The 25021-nt window shown below is 36.2% G+C and overlaps 1 protein-coding gene across 2 annotated transcripts; it reads right to left on the bottom strand.

The window, feature by feature from the left end:
* Nucleotides 1–1880: 1880 nt before the first annotated feature.
* LOC130566300 (prostaglandin G/H synthase 2-like) lies at nucleotides 1881–24597 on the bottom strand. Of its 2 annotated transcripts, XM_057353702.1 has the most exons (14): nucleotides 24494–24597; nucleotides 24267–24383; nucleotides 24043–24186; nucleotides 23733–23876; nucleotides 22872–23053; nucleotides 22657–22740; nucleotides 22295–22541; nucleotides 21752–22038; nucleotides 21502–21649; nucleotides 20594–20901; nucleotide 20016; nucleotides 6506–6571; nucleotides 5563–5711; nucleotides 1885–5009 (listed from the first exon to the last, which is right to left on the bottom strand). In XM_057353702.1, the coding sequence occupies exons 1-14, from the start codon at nucleotides 24582–24584 to the stop codon at nucleotides 4497–4499; spliced, it is 2481 nt and encodes an 826-aa protein (XP_057209685.1). In that variant the 5' UTR covers nucleotides 24585–24597; the 3' UTR covers nucleotides 1885–4496. The 2 variants fall into 2 exon arrangements, with proteins under 2 accessions (XP_057209684.1, XP_057209685.1); XM_057353701.1 differs by lacking the exons at nucleotide 20016; nucleotides 20594–20901; nucleotides 21502–21649; ... (6 more) ...; nucleotides 24267–24383; nucleotides 24494–24597 and adding an exon at nucleotides 8391–9257 and having other exon boundaries at nucleotides 1881–5009.
* Between the last annotated feature and the right edge of the window lie 424 nt (nucleotides 24598–25021).

Raw genomic sequence — 25021 nt, 5'->3', positions numbered from 1 at the left:
GTGTTTGTTTGTGTGTGTGGGTGGTGAATGCTGCCGTGATTTTCCCACAAAGCAGTGTATGTTAGCTGTGTGACCTCATATCCCCTCCATGTCAAACCTCTTGTCATCCACCCACTATCTACATCACTTCCAGGAGACCTTTGCCACCATTATGTTTTAGAACGTTATTGCCCTGAATGTTTACATTTTGTGCCTTTTTGACATTTTGCCTTGTTTGAGAGCGTAGGCGTGTGCTCCCCTCTTTGACTCTTTTCAGTTTATACCTGTGACTCACCTGTCTTCCCTTGCCTAACGTTTTTTACTGTTGTGATTTGCTCACGTGCTTAGCATGATTCTCGCCAGAGATACTTAATTCCTGTGGTTTTATCTGGGATGTATTATTGCTTTCTAGGGCTACACACAAGGCTTTACCTTTTTAATTAGATCAGGATAATGAAATGAAAACTGGTAGATACATGTACAGTATATGCCGTGTGGATTCATGAGGAATGTGCCTCTCTTTTCTCAAACAAAAGGAGATAAACTAATAAGCCACTAGTTATTTTTTATTTTGAATTTGTAACAAAGTGCCTTATTCTATACTGTAACATTTAACCAGGTCTTGGGCTTTTAACCAGGTTGTGTGAATGGAATGAAATGGTTCCAAGCAACCATTGATTTACTGTTTTTAAAGGGACAGTTCAGCCAAAAATGAAAATGCTGTCTTTATTTACTCACCCTCAAGTTGTTTCAAATCTATATAAATGTATTTGTTCTGATGAACACGGAGAAAGATATTTGGAAGAATGATTGTAACCAAACAGTTCTTGACTATCATTGACCAGTAGTTGCATTATACATTTTAATAAACATTTATACAGATTTGGAACAACTCACGGGTGAGTAAATGATGACAGATTTTCTTTTTTGGGTGAACTGTCCCTTTAAGGGGGTTTTGAGATGTTACGAAACATTTTATATTACATTGCAGCACAACCAAGCTGTTTTCTGTGTTAGGCTTAAATATGTTTTCAAGATCTTAAATCTACTAAATGAAGGTCTTTGTATGGGTGAAACAGCATCACAGATGGTAGTGATTTCCCTTTGATGCTTCTTCTAAAAACTAGAGAAAATCAGAACTGAACTGTGATTTTTAATATATTAATGTTAACAAATGGAAACTTTTTTGAAAAAGTTTGGTTTGGAGATATTTAATTATCAATGTTAAATAAAACAAGACAAAACCTTATATTTGTAACTTCTGCAAAGCTGATTCACTGTAATGTATTACAATATAGATCTTTTGATGTAAGAGGGTGTTCAAGGTTTGAGCGCGTGACAACATGTTAATGGAATTAAGTCCAGACCAGGGCTTTGATCCTTTGGCTACTCCTATGCACTGAGGATGGCGGCAAATGTGGTGTCAGGTGCAGATACTGTCAGAACATGTTCGTGTGGAGCGCAGACGACCTCGTCGCACGATATACTGTAGCAAGAGCTCTGCGTGAGACACGCAAAACCTAACCACAAAATAACCGAAACCCAGAGGCGCTGTGTGGGTGTGTCTGAATGGTTTGGCACTCACAAGAAAATATGTTAGTTTCTAATTGGTTTGCTTGTCTTTTTTTAAATATCATGGGGCAGACAAAAATTGCTTCATGACCCCACAAGCTGATGTAATTTTGTTGCTGTTAAATTAGGTTTGTTGCACAGCACTTTAGTTAATGAAAAACATATTTAAACAAATAAATAATACAATTCAAACAAATTATAGCATATTGTAAATTTTACACAACTATAATAAGTGTATGTATGAAAAATAATGACATTCATTATTTTCACAGATTTTAATTGACATATAAATTCTAACCTGGATAATGACGTAGACTCTAGTCCAATCAGTCCATGTTTTGATACTAGTCAAAACAAAAGCTTAACTTTAAACCCTCTAAGAAGATTTCAGGCTAAGCTGATCAGAAAAGATCTACTATCGCAGATGCTGCTCATGAAAGCTTGACAATAAAGACATATTGCATTAATTAGCTTGCTTGATGAAACTATCCGAGTTTATTAACCACTGTTTATAGATTCTATCTTTTACAGAGATAACACATCTTTGGTACAGTACTGTATATAGCCAGTTCAACCCCCATCCAAATTAGGGCTGGGCGATATTGAAAATGAGATATTATTGTGCTGAGGATCTAAAATGACAGAATGCTGTGAATAGAATATTGATGAAAATTAAGATTAATGTGCCAGAGATGGCACAAATACAATTTCCCTTCCCAAGCACTACCCACAGTTCTCACAAGTAGCGCAAAATGTTACTCATCATTGTCAAAATGGCAACAACAAGCGAGACAGGTGTCGAAAGAGACACAGAACTTGATGAATCAGTCCCAAAAGATAATGCACAATTTCTGTTATCAGGATGGTTTGGTTTGGAAACGAGGTCTACAACAAGACAATCACAACAAAGAGTGGTAGCACAACCAATCTCTTTCAGAACATATTGCATGTGGTTATGTAATAAAAAGTAGTAAGTAATTTTTGTTGTATTTATATTATTTATTGTATTTTTAATGTTATTTCCAAATCATACTTTTTTAATTGGGCAAAAAGTATATATTGATTTGGAAAGATATCAAGATATCACATTTTAGGTATATCGCTCAGCCTTACAACAAATAGGATATCACTGAAAAGCCCAAAGTATACAGTATGATTTGAAACAGTAGCATGTCCTCTGCTGACTCTGTCTGTTCCCTTTAACCTGTGGTTCATAATGTTCAATAAAATCTGTCATACTCAACAAAAGGACAATTTACCTAAAGTAACAATTACGGCAAAATGTGCAAATGTGCAAAATTGGTCTTTTCTTTTTATATAAAGCCTGAACTTTTGAACCTGCAGGTTACAGTAAAATCAGAGTCCGGGATTATTTTGAGCATGTGCAGACCTGCTTCTTAAACCACATTAAGCGAAGGTGCAAATTCTTTAGAAGATTTGAGTTTATTGCTCCCCCAATTTGATTCTGTAATTTAAATTCTTTCTTTCAGGTGGCATGTAATTCGTGTGTAAATGAAGCATGTGAATAAATGCAAGACCTACACCGCTGTTCTGTTATTTTTAAACTCGCAGTATACAGGCAGGGGAAATCTTAAATGTTTCCATCTGCATTTATTGAAGTTTACAGTTTCAGTTTCTAGTACAGTATAGAAAAAAAGGCTAACATATGTAAAGGTGCAATATGGAGATTTTAGCGGCATCTAGCAGCGAGGTTGCGAATTGCAACCAATGGCTTTTTTTCACCCCTCCCTCTCCCTTTGAAGCACTTCGGCGGCACTCACAGGACAAAGATGGGGTCGCGTTTTCTCTTATTTGCTGAAGGAGATTACGTATTTACGAAACATGCTCTGTAGAGCAGTTTGTCCGTTTAGGGCTATACTGTAGAAACAACATGGCGAATTCCATGCAAGGGGACCCGCGGATGTGATGTATGTAGATAGAAATAGCTCATTCTAAGGTAATAAAAAACATAACGCTTAATTATGTAAGGTCTTTATACACCTCCGAAAACATAGTTATGGATGTTATATTTCATTTCTGTCACTAGATCCTTCTAAATATTACACACTCGACTTGTAAAGGGATCGTTCACTCACAAATAAAAAATGTCATAATTTTCAGAATTCACCCTCATGTTGTTAAAAACCTGTTTATTGTGGGTCAACTATCCCTTTAAGACAGACCATGCATGTGCTTTATAACAGTGAAAACAATTATAGCCCAAGTAGCACAAATATTTGAATATACTGCTTATCTGTAACCTTACAGAATTTTTGTACACAAATGGCCATAAAGCAATTTATCACAGTTTTAAAGACGTTAGAAAACATTGCGCTTATTCAGTTTTTTTCAAAAGAAGCACTTTAAACAACATGTTGCCATTATGGTCCATTCTGTAACTCACATATTTTCATTTTTGCTACATGCAAACACACAGTATGTACATAAATATTTCACAAAACACTATTTCATTATCTATTTCACTATCATTTATTTAGTCATTATCCTGTTTATTTATTTACATGTGAGACAGGACTTCAATTTAAAGGGATAGTTCACCCAAAAATGAAAATTCTGTTATCAAGTTACTCACCATTTTGTCATTTCAAACCTGTATAACTTACTTTCTTCTGCAGAACACAAAAGAAGATATTTTGAAAAATGTTGGGATCCGAACGTGAATGGGTGCCACTGTTACCAATGTTCTTCAAAATATTTAATTCATAATTTTCGGGTGAACTATCCCTTTACTAGTTTTTTACTGGTATTGATGTAACATCAATTCCCTCCTTTCTGCTTTTAATACTGCACACCACATCCAGTTGTTTTCTCTAGGCTCATTGAGATCTTTATGCTGAGCTATGTGCACACGCAAACGCAACTCTATTACCCGATAAAATAATCCAATTTATTCTCTTTATCCATTCCTAATATGCCATTCGTGATCACTCCACATCTGCTTCATCTTCATCACCAGGGTTACATTCCTTCTCCGGAAGTAGTCCGTACTCGTTGAGGAAGGCCTCTACGTCGATAGCAAAGAACTCTTCGTTGAAATTCTGCATAATGGCCAGGAAGTTTCCCAGCAGCTCTCCAGCCTTGTACACCAGCAACGCCGGCAGCACGTCATCTGAAAATCGCTCGCCAGCACCTGTAGAAACCGCATTAATGCGACAGAATTTGACGCTTGTGTATTCGGTGGCCAGGCAATCCAGGCAATTGTTGAGGGCATCACACCCCTGAACTCCATCTTTGTAGATGTGGACCACCACCACTGTGAGGCGATGCTCTTTCTCGATCACCTCCAGAAAGGCCTCGCCACTGTCGAGCTCGTACACACCTTCGAATTTAGGCCCGAAGCTCAGGCGCTCGTGCATCTCTTGCATGCACTGCTTACGGTACTTGCGTAGACTCTTCTCATCCTCCTCCTTTATCAGCTCATACTCCTGGGCGCTCATCTGACAAGTGAAATAAGAGGAGGGTAATTGTAAGATATCATGAGCAGGAGGAATATTGTAGTGCCTGTGATTGGACAAAAACATTTGTGACAAACTAAACATTGTTACTTGGCATGGTTAAGAGTGACATTGCATAAAATAACTTACAGGTACTATTTAAAGAGCTTTTGTATGGAAGGTACAGTATAAATGTATTTAAAGGCATATGTATACGTATAGGTACAGTATATGAAGAGTTTGGTTCCAAAATGAGATGCCTCCTTTTTAAAACATTTCAAAAATCATGCTTTTTATGTTATCATGTTTTTATTGTGTTAGTTAGCTGTATTTTTTGAGGTTATTATGGATTAAATCTAAACAAACCAACTGCAGTTTGATATTAATTGGAATGCACAAAAAAAAAGATTTTTGAAAAATGTTAAAAACGGAGTTGGAACCAAACTATTCATGTAAGGTATTAAACTTATGATGGATTTTTCATCTAATGAAGCATTAAATCTTATATTGCAAATACAGTCAAAGGAGAAGAGGTGACAGCAAGACAATATGCAACCTTGCGGTTATATCCACCCGCAGTGGCATCTTTAGGTTTTTGGGGGGAGGACATCTGTCTCAGCAGCTCTCTCTTGCTGGGAGGTAGAGCCTCCTGGTCCATGCTCTCCAGTTTAAATCGACGCCAGTCATTGATGACACCCTTTGGTCCTAGATATAAATGGAGAAGTAAATAATATGTCAATTCATAAATCAACAGACAAGGAATGTTTGTTTATTTTCCAGACATGACACGGTACTAAAAGACCTTAAACATGCAAAAATCTATTCTATTAAGACACATTTTAAGCTGACATCAGTCCTTTTTTAAGGTTTGCTGCATTTTGTCTCACAGCTTTACACAGCTTGGGTTGGATGTCCACATTTCTTTGTAATTTCTCAGAGCTCAGAAGCTCCCAGTTTAAGTCTAAAGAGTCTAAACCAGGCCTACACCCAAGTTGTCTCTTAATTTTTTGTTGTTTTTAAGTCTGCACTACAAAAACAAGTTTTAAGCTGGCAACTGAATGATCTTTCTTTACAGTTTCAATATTATTCTATCATGCATATTAGGTCATTTAATATTTTAAGTAACGTAGGAGCAGAATTGCACATTTATGTATGTGGCATATACGTAATGTCCTCCTCACCTATTGAGGATGAGTTCGGTTTCCTCCATGGTTTTTCTCCTACTTTAATAACCTTATGGAGTTTTACCTTACCACAGTCATCTGGTTCACTAGGGGCACTGAGGCACTTTTTTCTGTCAAGCTGCTTTGAAACGCTATAGTGAAAAGCCCCTTTCAAATAGAAATGATTTGACAAGAGAAATGTGGGTCACGGCAGGAAATTGACTGTCGCTGGCATTGGGGTTATTTTTTGATTGTCGTAATTCCAAATGATCTCGAGTCATTAGATCACTTGCCTTTTGTTACAGGTATCTAAAACAGTGGTAAATAAATGCTGACCTGTGTGAGTTACGCTCACTGGTTCCTCGTCGACGAGTCTGTCAGACATTTTTAAATGTTGATAATCTGTGGACAAAGATCAAATCTCATCACATATTTTAACAGACAGTTGATGGTTACATCAACAACTAATTTAGTTCTTAGAAGGCAGAATGGTCTATCAAGAAACAACAGACATGTATTAACTTCATTTTACAAGAACTTGTACATGTAATGTTTGTTTGTTTTGACCACGGAAAGCATGAAAATATTAGCGAAAATTTAGCAACGAAATATTGCTGCATGGACAGTGACTGTGTCAGTTGACCCAATCCCTTATTCCTGGAAGATGCTAGGTTTACCGGGAATAAGAAGATTAGATTGCTTCTTGATCCAATTTGTTGATTCCGTTGGCACGGGTGGGTGTGGCCATTATGATGTCATGGAATGACAAGTGAACTGATCTGCCCCAAGACAAATGAATTCATATAACGTGCCATGTTTACAGATGATTTAGGCTGGGTCAAATTTGGTTATTAACATTTACTTCTTAATGCACTCTTTGATTCTTCAAGTAATTCCAATGGCATTGGTGAACCAAACATGTTTTAAGTGGAAATACCTCATTAGATGACACCTTAATGCCAGCTGTGTAATTCCCAACTGATTACTTACTATTTACTCATCATTGCATTATTTTGATGTTTTTCATATGACACTGAGACTGAAATCACACTAAGCATAAAATCACTTTGTCTGATTACCAATTTAATATCAGAGGTCTCTGTGTCTTTCACTACACTCAGTAAATCACTCAACATTACTAATTGAGATTAGAACTATGATGCAATGGCTTAGCTTAGATGGCAACAATTAGAATCCTGTGACAGCTCAAGAGGTTGTTTCAGTTTTCTTGATCATCTCTTTAAAACATTGTTGCTTTAGCTTTATGGTGGATTGCAAAAACTCTTTTAAACCATAACATTTACATTTAGCAGATGCTTTTATCCATGATAATTAGTCTTACATATAATTTTTTTAACTGACCCTTGGAGATTTATACTGCCAGTCAAAGGGTCATTTATTTTTTCATAATATAATTTTAGAACAATATTAAACTCATCAAAGCTATGGAAAAACACAAATCTAACTATGGGAATTATGTTGTAACCAAAAATCCAAGCATCTGCAAAGGCATTTTATCATCCAGTTTCTTGATGTATCACCCTGGGATGCTTTCTGAACAGCAGGCCTAGAGATCACAAGGTTTTTAAAATTCAAGTGACCCTAAATGTTTTTCCGGTAGTAAAATCTATAATCCAGTCTATAATTAAAATTGTATAATTTGCCTGGTGAAAGAATGTTTAGCCATGTTGTTTAATCTAAATTATGTATTACTTTATCATAGTCTTTTTTTTTTTTAGTCTGAACTGAATCTTTAAGCCTTGCTGAATTTTGCAGAACGGTAAGTTTGCATACTTTTTCAGAAATTAATGTTCTACATACATATAAGAATCAGAGCTAAAAAGTCTCGAATTAAAATGTTATGCCAGCCTATCTTGCATTGACAAGGCTTGATGTAGATTTAGATGCGTGTTTTGCAAGATACTCTTGGATCTATTTCATTATTGCTTGTCACAATTATGTTCAGGTCTATATTGTATTGCCTGGAGATAAAGTCAAAATAACACCGTGACTCATTAAAACCCAAAGCATGCAGATAAGATATACTGTAAATAGATACAGTATGTAAGATGCTTCTGTGTTTGTGTATTACTTTAGGTTTATAAAAAAAAGCAATGCCTTATAGTGTACAGGCCAAACTTCAAATTGAAATCGAGTAAAAGCATAAAACCATTTGTAATGCACCATAACCTATTAAAGCTCAAAACAATTGCCTGCTCACCTGTTTGCACAATCCACGCAAGTATACGTCCCCGCAGTGCGCTAGTCTTCTGTGAGCTGTTGTGTGGTCACTATCACCATTAACTTGTCCTTCATGGTTTTTCAGTGTGCATGGGGAGGGCCCAAAGAAGCTTTCTTAAATCAGGAGACGTTGGACAACACTGCTCCAATGCAGAAATAGCACATGGTTCTTAAGAGGATTTAATTGCAGTAATTAGACAGTGGTTAGAACACAACCAATGACAAAGATACCGTAGTTAAGAGAAGAGAATTGAATGGACTACAAGAGGATCGTGAGTTATTGAGAAGAATAATCTTTTTGGAGCACTGCCGGAGGATTACGAATGTAGTTTTCACATGGGGAATGCATTGTGTGTCTAGTATGCTCTGAAGTCTACATCATTTCCCCCTTCTGAAACAAGACAAATGAGACACCCTAAGGCCTGGACTATAACTCCAGATGAAAATGAGCCAATTTGGTTAAATCTGATGCATTTTACATGGTTTTCCATGTTGATGTGTATTGTTTGTGGGAGCGAAAGCAAGCAAGAGCCTGATATAAAAGTGCACCACAATGTCTTTACAACTTTGTTTAAAATGTTTGACTTGTTTTAGACCTGATGATGACAATACAGTTTTTTTATTTATTTCTGTACCCTTCACCTTTTTTCAGATTTTCTGATGTATATCTCTTGTGCAATTTAGCAGAAGAATAGAATACACATAGCATGAATGTTCGCATACTTCTGAAAGATAAGCGGGCAACCCTCCCACTTTCTACATCAAAGTCACTTTCGTAGCTTTACTTGATGCTATTTCTGGCCATTTATTGGCTTAACAGATTAAAGGAACCAGTTTTCACGTATGTGGAGTGAGTATTTTTTAAATTAACAATAGGCAAAGCAGAGATGTCATGCAGATCACCGCATCAAAATGAATAAAACACTACAATCACCAGTCTATCTTTACGTTCTCACGTGTCTTGTTTTGTTACTTTGCATATACTAACCACATCTCTCTTTTGGTTTTGACAGAAGTAGGCAAAAGGCATCCCTGACTGATCTTACATTTTCATATTTCAAATCGCCATTAGAGGGCAGCCACACAAAACAATGCATTTTACATCTATAAATCGCATCACTGTAAGAACAGGAATCAATGCACAACAAATAGAGGTGAAGTGTTAACGTTGTATTTTTTTAATAATATAATGGATATTTGGACAGGCAGGACAGGTCTGTGGTAGGTAGAGTAGATGGAAAAAAAGAGATTCTGGGTGAGTAAAACAGAGATAACGAGAAGGAGGAAGAAAGAGAGAGAGGGAGAGAGAAATTTTATCTCAGCTTTAACAGTTCTGGCTCAGTGACTGTAAACAGATGGTCCATAAATAGGATTGACCTCATTAATGTGGAAACACCCTCAACTCCTCAGAACAATCTTTAACTTCTCTATACTCAATCAAATCCCTTTATTGTCACTCAACCATATACACAAGTGCAACAGTAGGTGAAAAACTTGGGTGAAAGTTATCATCCTGGACATAAACAAACATTATGTGGCCCAAACTTAACTTGGCCCAAACTTAACTTCTGGTACACCTCGGCAAAGAATCAAAAACTGCTGAGTAGTTTTAATGTAATGTAGTACAATTCATATACAATGAAATATTAATATAAATACTAGTAATATAAATTTAATATAAAATAAATTGTTATCTTATAACCAAACACGTCCGATGAAACCGTCTACAACATTACGTTTTCTTTTTAATTTTTCATCTTTACTTTTATTCTCGTCAAAGCTTTATGTTTTAAACCATTGAAAACATTCAGATGGGTGACGAACCGTTTAAGACTCTTTAAAAAAGGTGCTTCACGATGATAGAAGCATTTTTGGCTGAGTTGTTCTATATAACATCCATTCTTTATAGTGGAAAAGGGTTGGTGATTTTTTTAAATCATCGCTGTACAGAACCTTCTCTAGCACCTTTTTTTGTGAACCCTGTTATAGAAGTTGTGGTTATGGTTTGTTGTTTTATAGACTTATAGACTTTTTTATAATTGGGGGTTAAATGACAGGCTGATGACTCTATTCATTTACAGTAGACATGACTACACAGCTCCAGTTTTCATTTCAATCAAATACCTTAATTCTATTTTAACCACATCATTTCTGAATGTCTTACTGGAACTACACTTACAGTTTCCTCTATGTGTTATTATTGTAATTGCAAGGAACTTCTTGTTTTCCTTGAAGGTGTAAGACTCTTGAGACTTTTGAAACGTCTCTGGCGGACAGCATGAGTGTACAGGACTGTGAGTCAACAGCAATGATGATTCTCCTTTTAATCCCATATGTGGCAAATTCAGTGGTGATATTTTCAGATATCCATTCAGCAATAAAACATCCATGCCTTGTATTTGCCTAACAATGACTAAAGAGCTCTTACAAAAAAATGAATCTAGAGCTAGAGGCACACCCATATGGGGATCACCTGCAGGTGTGTGCATGTGTGTGTTTGTAACTTACTCCCCCCACCTCTCAATACTTCAAATGTTTAGTCATTTTATTGTAACTGGGTGTGGCTCAAATGTAGGTAAACCCCTATTAAAATTCCTATCAATGTTGCCATGGCGCCATCATAATAATAGGAAGTTGTGACCACAGGTTTCAGGTAATAATGTAACTACTCAGCTCGGACTCCACTTTTGTTTTATTTTCAGTTTATCTTGGTCATTATGATGTCAAAAGTGCACAACTCTGTTTGTGTTGGATATAACTCGGCTGTGTTACAACATGCAGTTATCCTTCTCATTTGCATAAAAATGTTTTATACCAACATATACCAACTTGACCCGCATGATGTCAAGCAGAAGAACCAAACTGACTCACTGGTCACTGTTAATAAAATTAATTAAAGCAATTTTGTTAAATTTACCAATTCATGTGTGATTAAATATTTTACATACAGTCATTTATCATATACAGTATATCCATTTTAGCCTTAGTGTTGCCATATAAATTAAAATATTTAAATATAACATGAACGGCTCCAACTAGACTTCCTATAGTCATCTTGTAATTACAGTATACTTGCAAGCTGCGAAAAACAGCATTATTTTCTCTTGTAGTTTTGCCTTATGGTATGTCACTAATGGACTAAATTACAGGGATTCTTTATGTCAAAGCACCAAAATGTTATAATTGTTGTCTAAAATTCTAACTGCTCTCTTAAGCTATACTAAATTTGAGCTCTATTCATGCCCAAACATTATGATCATTTTGTAAAAATAGTGGATATGTTCTTTTTTGATACAAAAGACCGTAGTGGCATAGGCAGAATTGCCACGAGATGGCCTTATTTTTGGCCTTAGTCTTGGGTAAAAATTGTATGGTTGATCACTAGTTTATATAATCCCTATACCTTTCGCCAAAAACAGACTGTCTTTCATGCTTTAATGTTCTTTTCTTTGTTTCTTGTTCTAACAAAATCTGTAGTGAAACAAATGTGCATTACTGCAAAAAGTATACCACATATCTCTCTGTCATGCACATGTCTGTAAATGTTGGAAAAAGCACTACATAACCAAAAACTCAGTTGTGAAATGACAGACTCATTAAGCATTATTAAGCAAAAATGAATTATTTTAGATGCTATGATCATATAAGCATAGTTTGTAGTTATATTAAAATCCATAAAAATAAATAAATCTGGGCGGACCTATTCATCATAGCAAGTAAAAGCGACACCCTCCCAAATGTCTTTCCACACTTATCTACACGTGAAACAAAAGCTATATGTGAACTTAAAAATGTAGTCTAGCGTTTCCCCTCTTTTATGATGCAATTGATGAAAACCACTGACTCAGACTCCGATGACCACATTGGCAGGTTTTTTTTACCTTTTCAAATGAATGAGGCAGAATCACAAAGGTCCACAAAGCGCTCGGTTACACCTCTCTATTTACAGAGAACGGAAGTTGCTGACCTGTGTCCAAAAAATCTGTGACGCCTTGAAGGCTTTTTGTTTTCTTTGGCTCAACTGGGGAAACATTTGTTCACTATATATGAAGTAATATTGTTATATGAAGTAATATTGTTTGAAGGTCCCCTCTGTTAGTTTTTTCATTAAATTCATTATCAATTTACAAAGAAGGATCTTCAGGTTTAGTGAAAACCAGTTTTATTTACTGATAATACTTTATGATTCTGTACTTATTCTGTCATATATTATCGCTTTCATAATAATGACAGTTTTGTTCTGAATGATTTTCCTTGATGTGTTTTTATTGTGTGATTTTTATATTTAATGGTCAAGCCAAAATGACAAATTTAAGAACTGGCTCACCATAACCCAAAACAAACACTGTAGGCCTGTATGACCAGGACAGAGAATTAAACCGCAATTGGTACATTATGGCTTTGCTATGAGAACATACACAAACCCATGCATCCTTACAAAACCATGCTATTGAGCCCTTTCATTTGTTGCAGTATATAATCCAAGTCATCCAATGAAACATCATACAACAATGCTGCTGCGGATATTATGTTTGAGTGTACTAATGCCATGTCTGAGTGTACTAATACTGTGTCTGGCCGGCTGTGTCTAATATGTGCGTGCATGTGAATTGTGGAATCCAGTGACTTAGAGGTCAGTTGTTTTAGATCACGCAAGGGAAGTAAGATTAGTTCTGATCTCAGTCATTTAGTCTCATGGCTTACTCATTCTCATTTATACTGTAGCTTTATCTTTCGTTTTTCTTTTGACTGGACCCTCTGCTTCCCCATTAAAAAAACAATGACTCATGCATGTTCTCCTTTAAACCACCAGGTGGCATTACATGCACAGAGAGGACTAAACCTACCGATCATTTGTCAATGGACTGTTTTTTGAGCTATTGGAAGTGAGATAAAACATGGCCACAATGACAAGAAATAGCATTTCAAAAGGGAAGCAAATCTGTTTAAGGAGCATCATCTGCCTGGTGTTCAATAAGTGCTCAAGGGCACTATGTGACAAATCATGGCTCACCTCTTACAGGTTTCAGACCTACAGCCTTCTGGATATTAGGCCAAATTTTTTACTAATACAGCACACCGCCCCACTGTAACTTTCATTTAAGTATGACAACACTGTCAGAGTGATGTAGCTAGAAACCAGCTGTCCTTCACAGGTGTCCTATATACCTTCAGGGAGAAGTGATAAAATACAGCATATAGGAAGGAAGGAGCTTTATTACCAAGTGCGTTTACACACACAAGGAATTTGACTTGGTGACAGGAGCTTAGTGCAGAAGAAAGTGTACACATGGTGCAAACATAGTGCAAATATACAGTAAGATAAAATAATGAGAGTTAAATAAAAATAATAATGCACTATATACAAAAAGTGAAAAAATATAGACAAAAGACAACATATATATATTTAAAGAGTGTACAGATGTGTTATTTACAGGTTTAAGCTATTGTTTCTTACAATGTACAGTTTCCAGATATAGACGGTCAGTAGCTGCCTAGAGCACTTAAACTTACCTTTAACATTACTGAGAGCCGGTAGGTATTCTGGCAAATTCAAGATGTTTTTAGGTTAGATTTGATCAGGCTGGTACAAAAAAAATTATATTGACAAAATTATTTGAAAATAAGAATGAAAATTGTATAGAAAGCTGATCTTGATGTGATGCGTTTAACATAATTTCTCACAAAAACACATCCATGTATAGTGACTTTATAAGAGCTTGTGACCAAATAAGTCAAGCCAGGATGTGAGTTACACTGTAAAAAAACTGTAATGTAGAGGAATTATACTTATTAGTTATTTTTTCTACAAATTTGTCATGTATAATGTATAAAGATCTGTAATTTTACAGAATTTACTGTTTCTCACAGTTTCGTCTTCAGTTTCTTTTTAGATCTTTTTTAAAATACGGTGAAAATTTGTCAAATTACAGAAAAGACTATACATTTTAATTTCTAAAACATGTAATTTTATGTGAAAAAAATAGCTTACGGTATTTTACTGGTGCCTGTTTTTCAAGTTTTTGTTTTCAGTGTTAGAAGCCAAGAAAAACATGAATTCAGTTCCTCATGAAGTCAATGATTAAATTCAGTTTTAAGAATTATCCCTTTTTATTCCTCACCAAAATCTCTGTCTGAACTTTTATGCTTGTATATATATTTTGCACTTTATATTCTGAGGACATTTGTGTTGCATTAAAATGACATCATGATATGTTATGTCTCATTGTTTTTCGAAACATGGCTTCTTTCTATAGTGCAGGAAGTATCAAATAAGGATTGAGGTGCTGCCCCTTATGATGCAAACAAAGAACACCCTGTTATAGATCTTTCCTTGTGTGACCTGTATCAGCTAAAGATGCAGTCATGATAAAACAGCCACAGACAGTATGGCTCTTAGTTAGTAAAAGTCACCACAAGGTCTGCTGTGTTCTATTTTTATAGCCTCGTTACCTCATTTTTATTAAATGGTATTAAATATTCTAAGTAATGGATTGTTTTTGGCAGAAGATGAAGGAAACTGAAAGGGAAGGTTTTTCCTAGTTAATGTATAATAGGGGTTTCCTTTCTTTGTTTTAGCTCTGGGGTCTAAAATTCCAGTTTCAGGTGACTGATCACAACATTGAGATGCCAACCAACCATCAGAAATTAATGTCACAATTGAATCTGTGTGTGCATGTGTGTGGGTCTATGTACAATGGTTGAAAAACCCAGTAGTTATGTGAACATTTTAAATTAATTAACAGTGATTTTCTAAAGTTCTGACCTGATCTCATGGACCTGTTCATTCATGCCAAAAGAACAGACTGCTGCTAACAGACTTCTATATTTGTTTAATAAGCAATTCAATGTAATGTACGTACAGAAATAAGAATAATGAGGAATCGCGATAAAAGTTCAATGTTAGATTTATACAAATACATTATTTTACATTATTAAGTCTAAATAACAGAAACTGTTACTTAACATTTTGAGAATATTTCATTTTATATATTATAATTATAATATATTATATGACGTGTTATATATTATTTTATATATTTATATATAATATTGCATTGGCAGGTTGCATTCATTTAAATATGGTTTTGTGATGACAGCAGCTTTAGTAATTTATCTCCATTATCATTTGGCAGTGTTTTATTATCCATGGTTAATATTTAAAGGGCTATATTTGTACCTTTTATATTCTTATTGATTATCCGTTTTTTTTCTGTGGAGACACCAATGTATTTATAGAGTTATGAATACTGTGAGAGTATTAAGTCAGAGATTATGAGGAAAAGGTGTGTCAAAGATAATGTTATCGCTAATTGCATAGGAAGGTCGACAGAAACTATCAAGTCATGTCAAGCAAATCCGGTAATACCTATTTTTTAAAGGAATGCCTGATTCTTGTCTTAAATGTGCACCCACACACTCTCACTCAAGCATTTGAGACCACACACACTAGTCACACAGGAACTATTTTAACAGGTAATGTTACATACCTGGAGAGGATTTTGTGACTGAGAGACCTCAGTTTCTTTTCCTCTGTTTAGAAAATTCTTGGAAGTTTTTTGGACCTTAAAGATTCCGATAAAGAAACTGTTAACGTCTGTGTGAATCATTCGCAATTCACACTAAAGTGGACATCTGAATCTTTCCTAAACAACGTTTAACATCTGACAACCTGTTGCCACACATTAACAAAGACTTGAATCACATAAAGCAATCTTAAGTGGTTTAGATCAGGCTTATTCATTTTTTATCTGTTTGAACAGCCAATTGTATTATCATTTCGCTTTACATTTCCGTTTACAATTACTTGATTACTTGCCTTGACAAAGACGAGTCAGATTATAACCCTACTGTTTCTTTTTAAGCCAATGCAACTATGCCATTTCTCTTTTTACTGTTCACCGGAAAGATGCACAATATCAGGACTGTAATGATTGTGAATGATAGGTATTTCCAATATGACTAGCATGTAGTTTGATTCTACATAGTTTCATGTTAGCAGTGGTTGGAAAATGTTCTCAGTAGTGTAAATTTCCTCTCTATACGTCATACACACAAATGGTTAAACTGGTTCATGCTGCTCTGTATTCAGACATTGGCCAGTGCCTCTGGCTGGGAATATTGATTGGAGAGGCCCACAGCCTTATATGGTTGTGGAAGAACTGAGAGTTGAACTGGGAGGGGTTCTGATGGCTGTACTATATGCCTGGATCTCATAGGTAATGAGCTACATCCCATAAGAAAGAAAATCACACATCTCTCTTTAAATATCCTGATTGTTTCTCCTATAGACAACATTGAGAAAATGGAAGTCAAAAATCAAGCTATCAAACATCGGAGAAACAAAATCTTTCTTTAAAATGGATCTTAGGACCATCATGTCTCTGAACATACATCTGACTAATAAATGTAAAGTGCTGTGTCAATTCTGCTTAATGCAAAATCTGAATGACAGCATAATAGGTGATATACCCAGACAAGAATTTTCGTAATGGTATGAAAATACAAAAGAATAAAGCTTAATTCACCCTGAAAACAGTCAATTCTATGATCTAAAGGCGAAAGATATACTCCAGTTTTTAGGTCAAGTGCATTTTTTTAATACTATCTTCTGTAAAGGGACCACACTGATAACACGGTCTGGAGTTTTTTTCGTGAGAGATAAAGAATTCTGGGGAAGTTCAGGGTAATCAAGTTTCTCCTCTTAAATTAAAGTTGTCCCGTATGGGTCAAACAATCTATCTAAGTTTCTAACAGAGCGATTGCTCTTAAATATCAAATGTCAGCTTCCTGTAAGTTGTTGTTTAGAACTATCATTTCTTGTCTTGCAGAGAAGGTTAGAGGATCTTGCTTTGGTTAAGCAGTTCACTTTCCACTGCAAGCAAGCTGCCTTTGCAAACCACATTAGATTATTATTTGTGCATTTAGCAGACACTTTTATCCAAAGCGACTTGCACTGTATTCAAGGTTATCAGTTTTTCAGTTTGTTTTCTTTGGAATCAAACTCATGACCGTTGCTAGTGCCTTGTACGCTACATGAACTAATAAAGCTTGCTCTTGCTAAATCTCTATGAGTTTTCATTCTTAACTGGTTACTTTATATAGCCTACTATTATTAAAGGGATTTTATCTATACGTATCTGTAACTGGGAATTTTTCCCTCCTAAAAGGAAAGTGAAATTACTTTGTTTAGGAAGAAGGGTTTAAAGTATACATGTTCAGACACACAAAACAATAGAAGATTGTAGCGGCAAGAGATTAAGCTGTCTGTTCTGATGAGGTACTTGTAGAAAGTGGCATATCCTGCTGAGGATGCTTCACATTTGAATGTCCTTTTATGGTCTGAGAATGTTTATAAGAGTGCTGTATAGATATCCTGCAGTGTGGTCTCATCATTGATGAATTAAGTCTCTGTCATACAGCCGAGACCAGACTGAAAGTAACTTTGAAAGCATTACCTCATAGGTTTCAGAGATACTGTCATGAAACAAATAAGGTAATCTGTGACAGGTTTAGTGCTTTCCTAAAAGGCCGGAAACCCTCTTCTGAGAAAGAGAAAAGTAAACATATAACATAAAGCTAAACATCATATCTTCATTTAAATTCCTGTCAGAAGGAAAAAAATACTGTCATAATGTACTAGACCTCAGCTTGACCCATGTGACTTTCTATTATGGAGCACAAAGAGAATATACTAGCACAATATCCAAGCTGTTTTTTCTATACAAAAAAGTCACCATCACTTTCATTTTATGGGAAAGAACAGATTGGACATTTTTCTTTGCACAACCCAAAACAGAACGAAATATGGGTTTGGAACGATAGCATGAGTGACAGAATATATTTTTTTAGGTTTAGGATTTAAACTGGTTAGTAATAATTTAAAAGGATTATTGCGGTTAATGGTTGTCATTGAGTTTCTGCGAGCTTTCATATTGAGCTTTCCTTAAAATGATAGTTCACCCAAGAAATGCCAATTCTGTCATCATTTACCCATCCTTTGATGAGTAAATTTTAAACCTGTATGACTTACTTTCTTTCCCAGAACACAGAAGAAGATAATGGACACAAAACTAATGCAAGTCAATGGGTACCACCATTGTTCGGGTACCAAAATTGATCAGAATATCTTCTTTTGTGTTCCGTAGAAGAAAGAAAATCATAAAGGTTTGAAATGACAAGAGGGTGAGTAAATGATGACAGAACTTATATTTTTGTTTGAACTATCCATTTTATGTATTTCTTGTTAAATCGACTGCTGGACCGTGTTTTTTCTTTCTATACCTCTGCCAAGTTCTCACACTGGTAAGTGACCACGTCCAAACTGCCTCTCATTTTCATTGCTTGTCAAATGGCACGTATCTCATCTCGTGGGGGGCTCATGCCCGCTCGGGCTTTCCCAGCAGCACGTCCCATGGACTGAGCGAAATGTAGCGAAATGTCTGTAGTGATGCAATGGAAACATGCCTGCCACAATCTTTCCCCTCTTGCCCGCTGTGCTATAATTTCATGCCAATTAATCACAGAGAATGGAAGACTGTCCTTACGTCCTCCCACAGAAGTGAGGTAGTTGAGCCTCATAGAGTAACTTTGGGAAAACAGTACCATTGATGATCAGAAGCACGGAGGCAAAGTCTTAATGGCGCAATTAAAGGGCTCCTATCAAGTTTTACTCAGTCATGATTCTGTCAATCTTACATATTTACAGCTGGGGTGGACAAACAATGCCGCACATTTAGGGCTAAATTACAGGCATCTCCTGAAATTATTCACTAGTTGCACAAGATGGCGCCGGTGAGCTTTTGGGACGGCAGAGTCGGCAGAGTAATTTCCTGTCGTATAACACTCTGAGAAAAGGAGGATTTTTGGCTGGCAAATATGGGTGTTTTAAGACAAAAAAGAAGAAAGTAATATATAAGCGAAATCACAGATTTTCTTTACATCGCTGAGCACATCGTTAAACCAAAAAAACTCAATAGGGTTGTACGATGAATATGATGAAAAACAAATAATCCTGGGGTCGCAAAAGCTCCCCAGTGCCATCTTTTGCAACTAGCCCATTGGCCTGTAGAATTTTGATGATTTCCACAGTGACTACTTGTAGTCAAATTTGATATATAAAAAAATCCTGGGTTATTTTAAACCTATGGTTGGGTCAAAAGGGGGCAAACCTAGCCTAGGTTTAAATTCACCCAGAAAATGTTTAGATCTGACCCAACAATGGGTTAAAACAATCCAGCATAGATTAAGGTATAACCCAACTGTTGCGTTGGTCACTTTTTTTATCTCTGTCAATGTCAAGGATGTTTTTTCACAAAGTTCTGTATGTGCAGCTGAATGTGTGGGTGAACTGTGATTTATGATATTGCCTTGCAAATCATAATAAATGTTTCAATATTCTTTGAGGTATGATTCACTCAAGATATTTCTGCTGCATTTCTTTGCCGTCTGAACAAGTCTGTCCCCCCTGTAAATTTGTTTCTGCATGTTTGAAGATTTATTACAATATTTATCATCTAGGAAATAGCTTTGTGCAATATTTTAATTGAAATATCAGTGCTGTTATGTTATGCTATGTTATGTTATACTTGGAATATAATTATACCCTAATTACTTGAATTCACAGTATATTTTTTCAAGATTTATTTATTTACAAAGTCAAAAGTTCAACTTTAACAAATAAAAATAGCAACACTTCTTCAAATTAGGAAAAGTATTCAAGTTATTTTGACAGTAAGAACATAGTTTATGCTTTGAGATGTTCAATTAGGTTTTGGGAAACAACGATAGAATATAGAAACATAAACAAAATTAATAAACATAAACAGCTAGAAGCATCCAATTCAAGTAAAAACATGAAACAATATGACACTGGAACATTCAGTGCTAAAATCTGAGGTCTATTGTAAACATACACAAACATCATACACTACAGTGTTTAATAAATAATTTAAGACAAACCAAACATTGTACAAAACCTTTTATGAAAAATATAAAAAATACGCAATTAAAGTACAATAAATAATATAAATATCCTATAAATAAATAAATAATAAATAACATTCTTACAGGGGACATTTATCAGAGCTCAGACGTCCGTTCTTTAAGTAAAACTGTTGGGTTGACTTTTTGATCCGAGTGAGAGTTACTTGCGTTTATAGTAGCAGGTACAGAGTCTTTTACATCAGGTACAGAGAAGGACGCCATAGGGCACGGCCCTTTGACATTATCACAAACAAGCTTCTGCAGAGAGGCAGTGTTAATGATGTCAAAGCCCACTTGACCACCAAACGTGCTGGGTTTCCAGTACTCGGGTGAACAGATGGGATTTCCCATTAGTCCTTTAAGGGAGTAGGGGGCACCCATCTCCACCATGGTCTCTCCAAAGATGGCATTGGTCCTGGGCTTTTCAACCAGCAGACCAGTATAAAGCTCCACTGCATCTACATCCCCATACATCTCCTCTAGTTCTGCAGCCATCTCTTTTTCTCCTGCAACACAAAACATGGTCAGTTAAGTCAACTTGTATCTTCAGCTTAACTCCGTGGAAATTATTTAAAGTGGCTCATTTTTGATTTAGCTCAATCCAAATGTTTTCTTACAGAGAGATACCATTTGCATATACTAGGAACCATTTGTTAAAGAATTTAAATCCTTTGATCTGCACGTATTGTTTATAAACAACGAAAATCCTGTATGAAAACATAAAGACTAATTTCCTGAAGAGGGTTTATGTTTATCTCGTTGATACTGTGCAGACCTAGTTGTTTTAAACAGGTGTGTTATTAAAACATGTCAATGTTTAGACCGGATAAACTGTCTTTCTCTGAAGAGAGCTACAGTATTCGTTCTCCTTTGCCATTAACCAGCGTTGCGTGCCATTTAGAATATAAACATGTTTCAGAAATGTACTTTAAACAAGAATTAAACAAAGGTATTTTTTCAGAAATATTACTCCGAATATATTATATCACAGGTTAGTTTAGTTAAAAAAAAAGCAAGCCAATTTTACAATTGTGATTTTTGCTCCACCCAAATGGCTATGAGTTTAAAAAATATAAGCAAAATATAAAATGTAAGCAATCCTTTACCTGTCATTTCCTCAAAGGATTTGTATGGCTTCATATTGAAGCGTTTTCTGTAGGCATTGATAGACTGGTAGCGCATTTGCCTGCTGTCTTCAATGGACTTTATGGCCACCCTTAAAACAGCTGGTGCAATGTTACGTCCTCCAGCAACCTGGATCAAAGGAGAATAGTATAATTTAAGATTTATTAAATCTTACTTTTGTCATTACAGAACCTAGAATACATGAAACACAACTCAATTGTTATCTTTTACCTGTCCAGCTATCTGTTTAGTGAAGGACTCAACCAAGCTGTTGATGCCATAGTCAGCCAACATTGACGTGTTGAAAAGAAACTGCTGGTAATTGTAGACTTCGTCTTGGATGTGAAATACATCTGGCATAAGCGGGTGCCAGTGGTAAAGGGTGTTGAACTCCGATGAGATCCTATTCTGGTACTGGAAACGTTCATTGAAGAGAAGTTCAGGATCAAATTTGAGCTTCAGGTGGTAGCCGCTCAGATGCTGCACGTAATCTTCGATTACAATTTTGATTGTCTCGCCTGTGAGGACACAACAGAGAATGATGATGTGATTACTGACTGAAAGATTAATCAAAGTAACCATTTTTAATACAAATACACATGTGTGACGAGGGAGGCGTGACGAGAGCCGTGGGAGGAAGAAGCGAGACCGGGACGCCTCCCTCGTCACAACATGGTTTTAAGTTCCCAATTCATTCACAAACATTTGCTTGTCTCTGTAACGAATCCAAATTTAAACAAAACTACGATATGTCCTTGTCTACAGAATACTAACCAATCAGAATGAGTCTTGAGGTCTGAAACAGCCTCTCATCGTCCCAGTCAGGATGTTCCTGTTTTAGAATATCACACACGCGGTTGTGTTCGCGCAGCCAGATGGTGGCATACATCATGAGTCCGGGGACCAGTCCGAAGGCCTCGTGACCCACAGCGAAGCGCCGTGACTCAGGTATATGTGGAGGGTAGTGCATGTCGACTTGAACCTCACTGACTGTTGGAGGATACACCTCACCATCCAGAATCTGGGTAAGACAAAGACTTTCCGTAAGTTACCTGAGAGATTGTTTAACAAACATGCTTGCAATATAAATTTAGAAGGAATAATAGGCAAAATGCATGGGTGGAGATATTTCTTACCTGATATCTCAGCTTGCCGTCTTTAAAAAGTCTCAGCTTGTGTTGACGATCAAGCCCCTGTCCATAAATGTGACTCAAGTCAACCTGAAGACACCAAACAAAATCGTTAAGATATTAATCGCGAAGCTCTAATTATGAATGATAACCATCAGTAAAATTGTGCTGCTTTAGTTAAGTGTAAAACATTTTACAAATGTTTTTTAATTTATACTCACCCCATGATTAAAGGCTGTTGTGAACGCTGGACCTTTCTTTTGGTCGGTTTTGAAGAACTGGTGTGTGAAATGTTGAGCGAAGAAGGCAAACATAAGACTAGTGCGTTGAGGGTCTGGGATGAACTTTCTTCTCATTAGAAGTTTCTCAGCCAAAACCTTAACATCTGGCAGTTCGTTCTTACCTGCCAAGAAAGACGAAGAAATATTTATGAAAACATCAGCCTCACATTTACATCAGAGGTTGCTTACTAGACAGGCTTTTGTGCATGACTTATTCTCTACCCCCTTAAAATAGAATGTGCTTCATGTGGTTACATCGAAATGAACCGCTTTTAATCTTAATGTGATTTAATCCACATGACTAAAAGTAATGTAAGAGTGAATTCAGGTAGACCTTGACCATTCCCTTACGGAAAATTAACATGGGTTAATTATAGTAACCAATATGTTTTGGTTTTATTAGTAGTAAAACCACACTAACCGCAAGTTGGCCATTGTCTCACTATAGTAAGCGTAGTTTAACCATGATATTTGTGTTAAATGCCTTTTAATATAAAAGAACATCAGTCTGCCAGAAAACATGGTTACTATACGTTTACTGTTATGAAACAACAGTTACTTTTCCTAACAATTTCTGCAACTTTAAGCTTTGTCTGACCTCAGCAACCTGAAGAAGGTGATCGATTAATAGATCAGCAATGTCGTAGGCAAATCTTTTATTTTCGTTTGCTTTTCTGTTCCACACACCTAAGGCATGCAGACGCGCAGGTTGAGTGTCGCCATTACTGTCACTGTCGGTGATGTAATGGCGCAATAAAAGGTATATGCTAAGAAATGTGAGAGAACAGGTCTGAGACTCACCTGCGACTCCCATGGGCGTTGGGCAATCGTGCGGGACTGGAGGCAGTGTGCGAGTGTAGTAGGAGAGATTGGAGTAGGCTTCCCAGCTTTTGTAACCATAGTCAGCGTTGTATATGGGAGGACTGTCGATCAGATGGGCGCGTGCTGATTCAAGAGAGAGGGAAAACGTTTCAATTACAGAGAATGTAGTTTCATTTTCGCCAAAGATGAAAGTTTAAATGTTACAAATTTTGACTGGGAAAAAAATGTTCGTTTTCTTGCATACCATAAACACTATAGAATGTATAAGAACGAAAATAGCGTATCTTACATGTGAGTACATAGCGCATTATGGCGTTGCGCAAAAATGACAAGCTGTTGACAATATTCCACAAGCCTTTGAAATGGGTGAGCATGTAATGGACAGTGTTGGGAGTGGGCTTCAGGGACACTTTCACCCATGTGAGAAACTCGGCTGTTAAAACGACACCAAAGTTAAAGTTAGCTGGGCACGGGAATCATATTTGTTTACAGACTCAGCTAGGTCTCACTTACGTGTTGTGCAGTTTTGACCGTAATATCCAGTGCGCGTACAATCACATTCATAAGAGTCGGAGCCCATCGCCGTACAGAAACCTCGATTCTGACAGGGCTCTGAGCAACAGGGGTTGGCTGCAAAAAAAATCACAGATGTATTCATTATTACTTATTTGAAATGTAAATAGTTTGACTTGAAAATATCTAACACTATACAGACTATAGAAAGTTTGTACGTAGCCTACCTCCTTGGCAAACCATGAACCCCATGTGCAAAAGAAGAATGAACGATACGATGCTTCTCATTCCAGTGCCTTGTATTGGCCGAGGCCTCATCCTCAACGCTTGAGATCAAAGTATGAATGAACTTTTGAGTGAAAGAGGTGCAGTTATATGTAAAGGGTAAGTGACGCAACGGCGTCAGATAGCATTCACGCTCGAACGCACATGACTCACCGAGCAGATGCCAACGATACGCTCAACAATACAAACAATGATAAAATGATTTGTTTGGTGTAAAGCACTTACTGGTTATCGGATGCCATAAATTAATAAACCGGCTCTAGGATATTTTGGGATAATAGCCAAAAGTTAATATGTAGGGTATTTATAGGTGAATAAATCTCTCCTAATAAAAATACGACATTTTAGAGTGAAAATGATTACAAATAAAACAGGCATGAAGAATAATTTGATACCTCATATCCTAGATATAATTTGTGTTTAGAATTGATCTAATTTATCAAACGTTGCCATATCGCATATGTTTTTTT

The sequence above is a fragment of the Triplophysa rosa genome, linkage group LG15, assembly GCF_024868665.1.
Source record: "Triplophysa rosa linkage group LG15, Trosa_1v2, whole genome shotgun sequence".
NCBI classification, from domain to species: domain Eukaryota; kingdom Metazoa; phylum Chordata; class Actinopteri; order Cypriniformes; family Nemacheilidae; genus Triplophysa; species Triplophysa rosa.
This window is presented reverse-complemented; position numbering and strand designations above follow the sequence as displayed.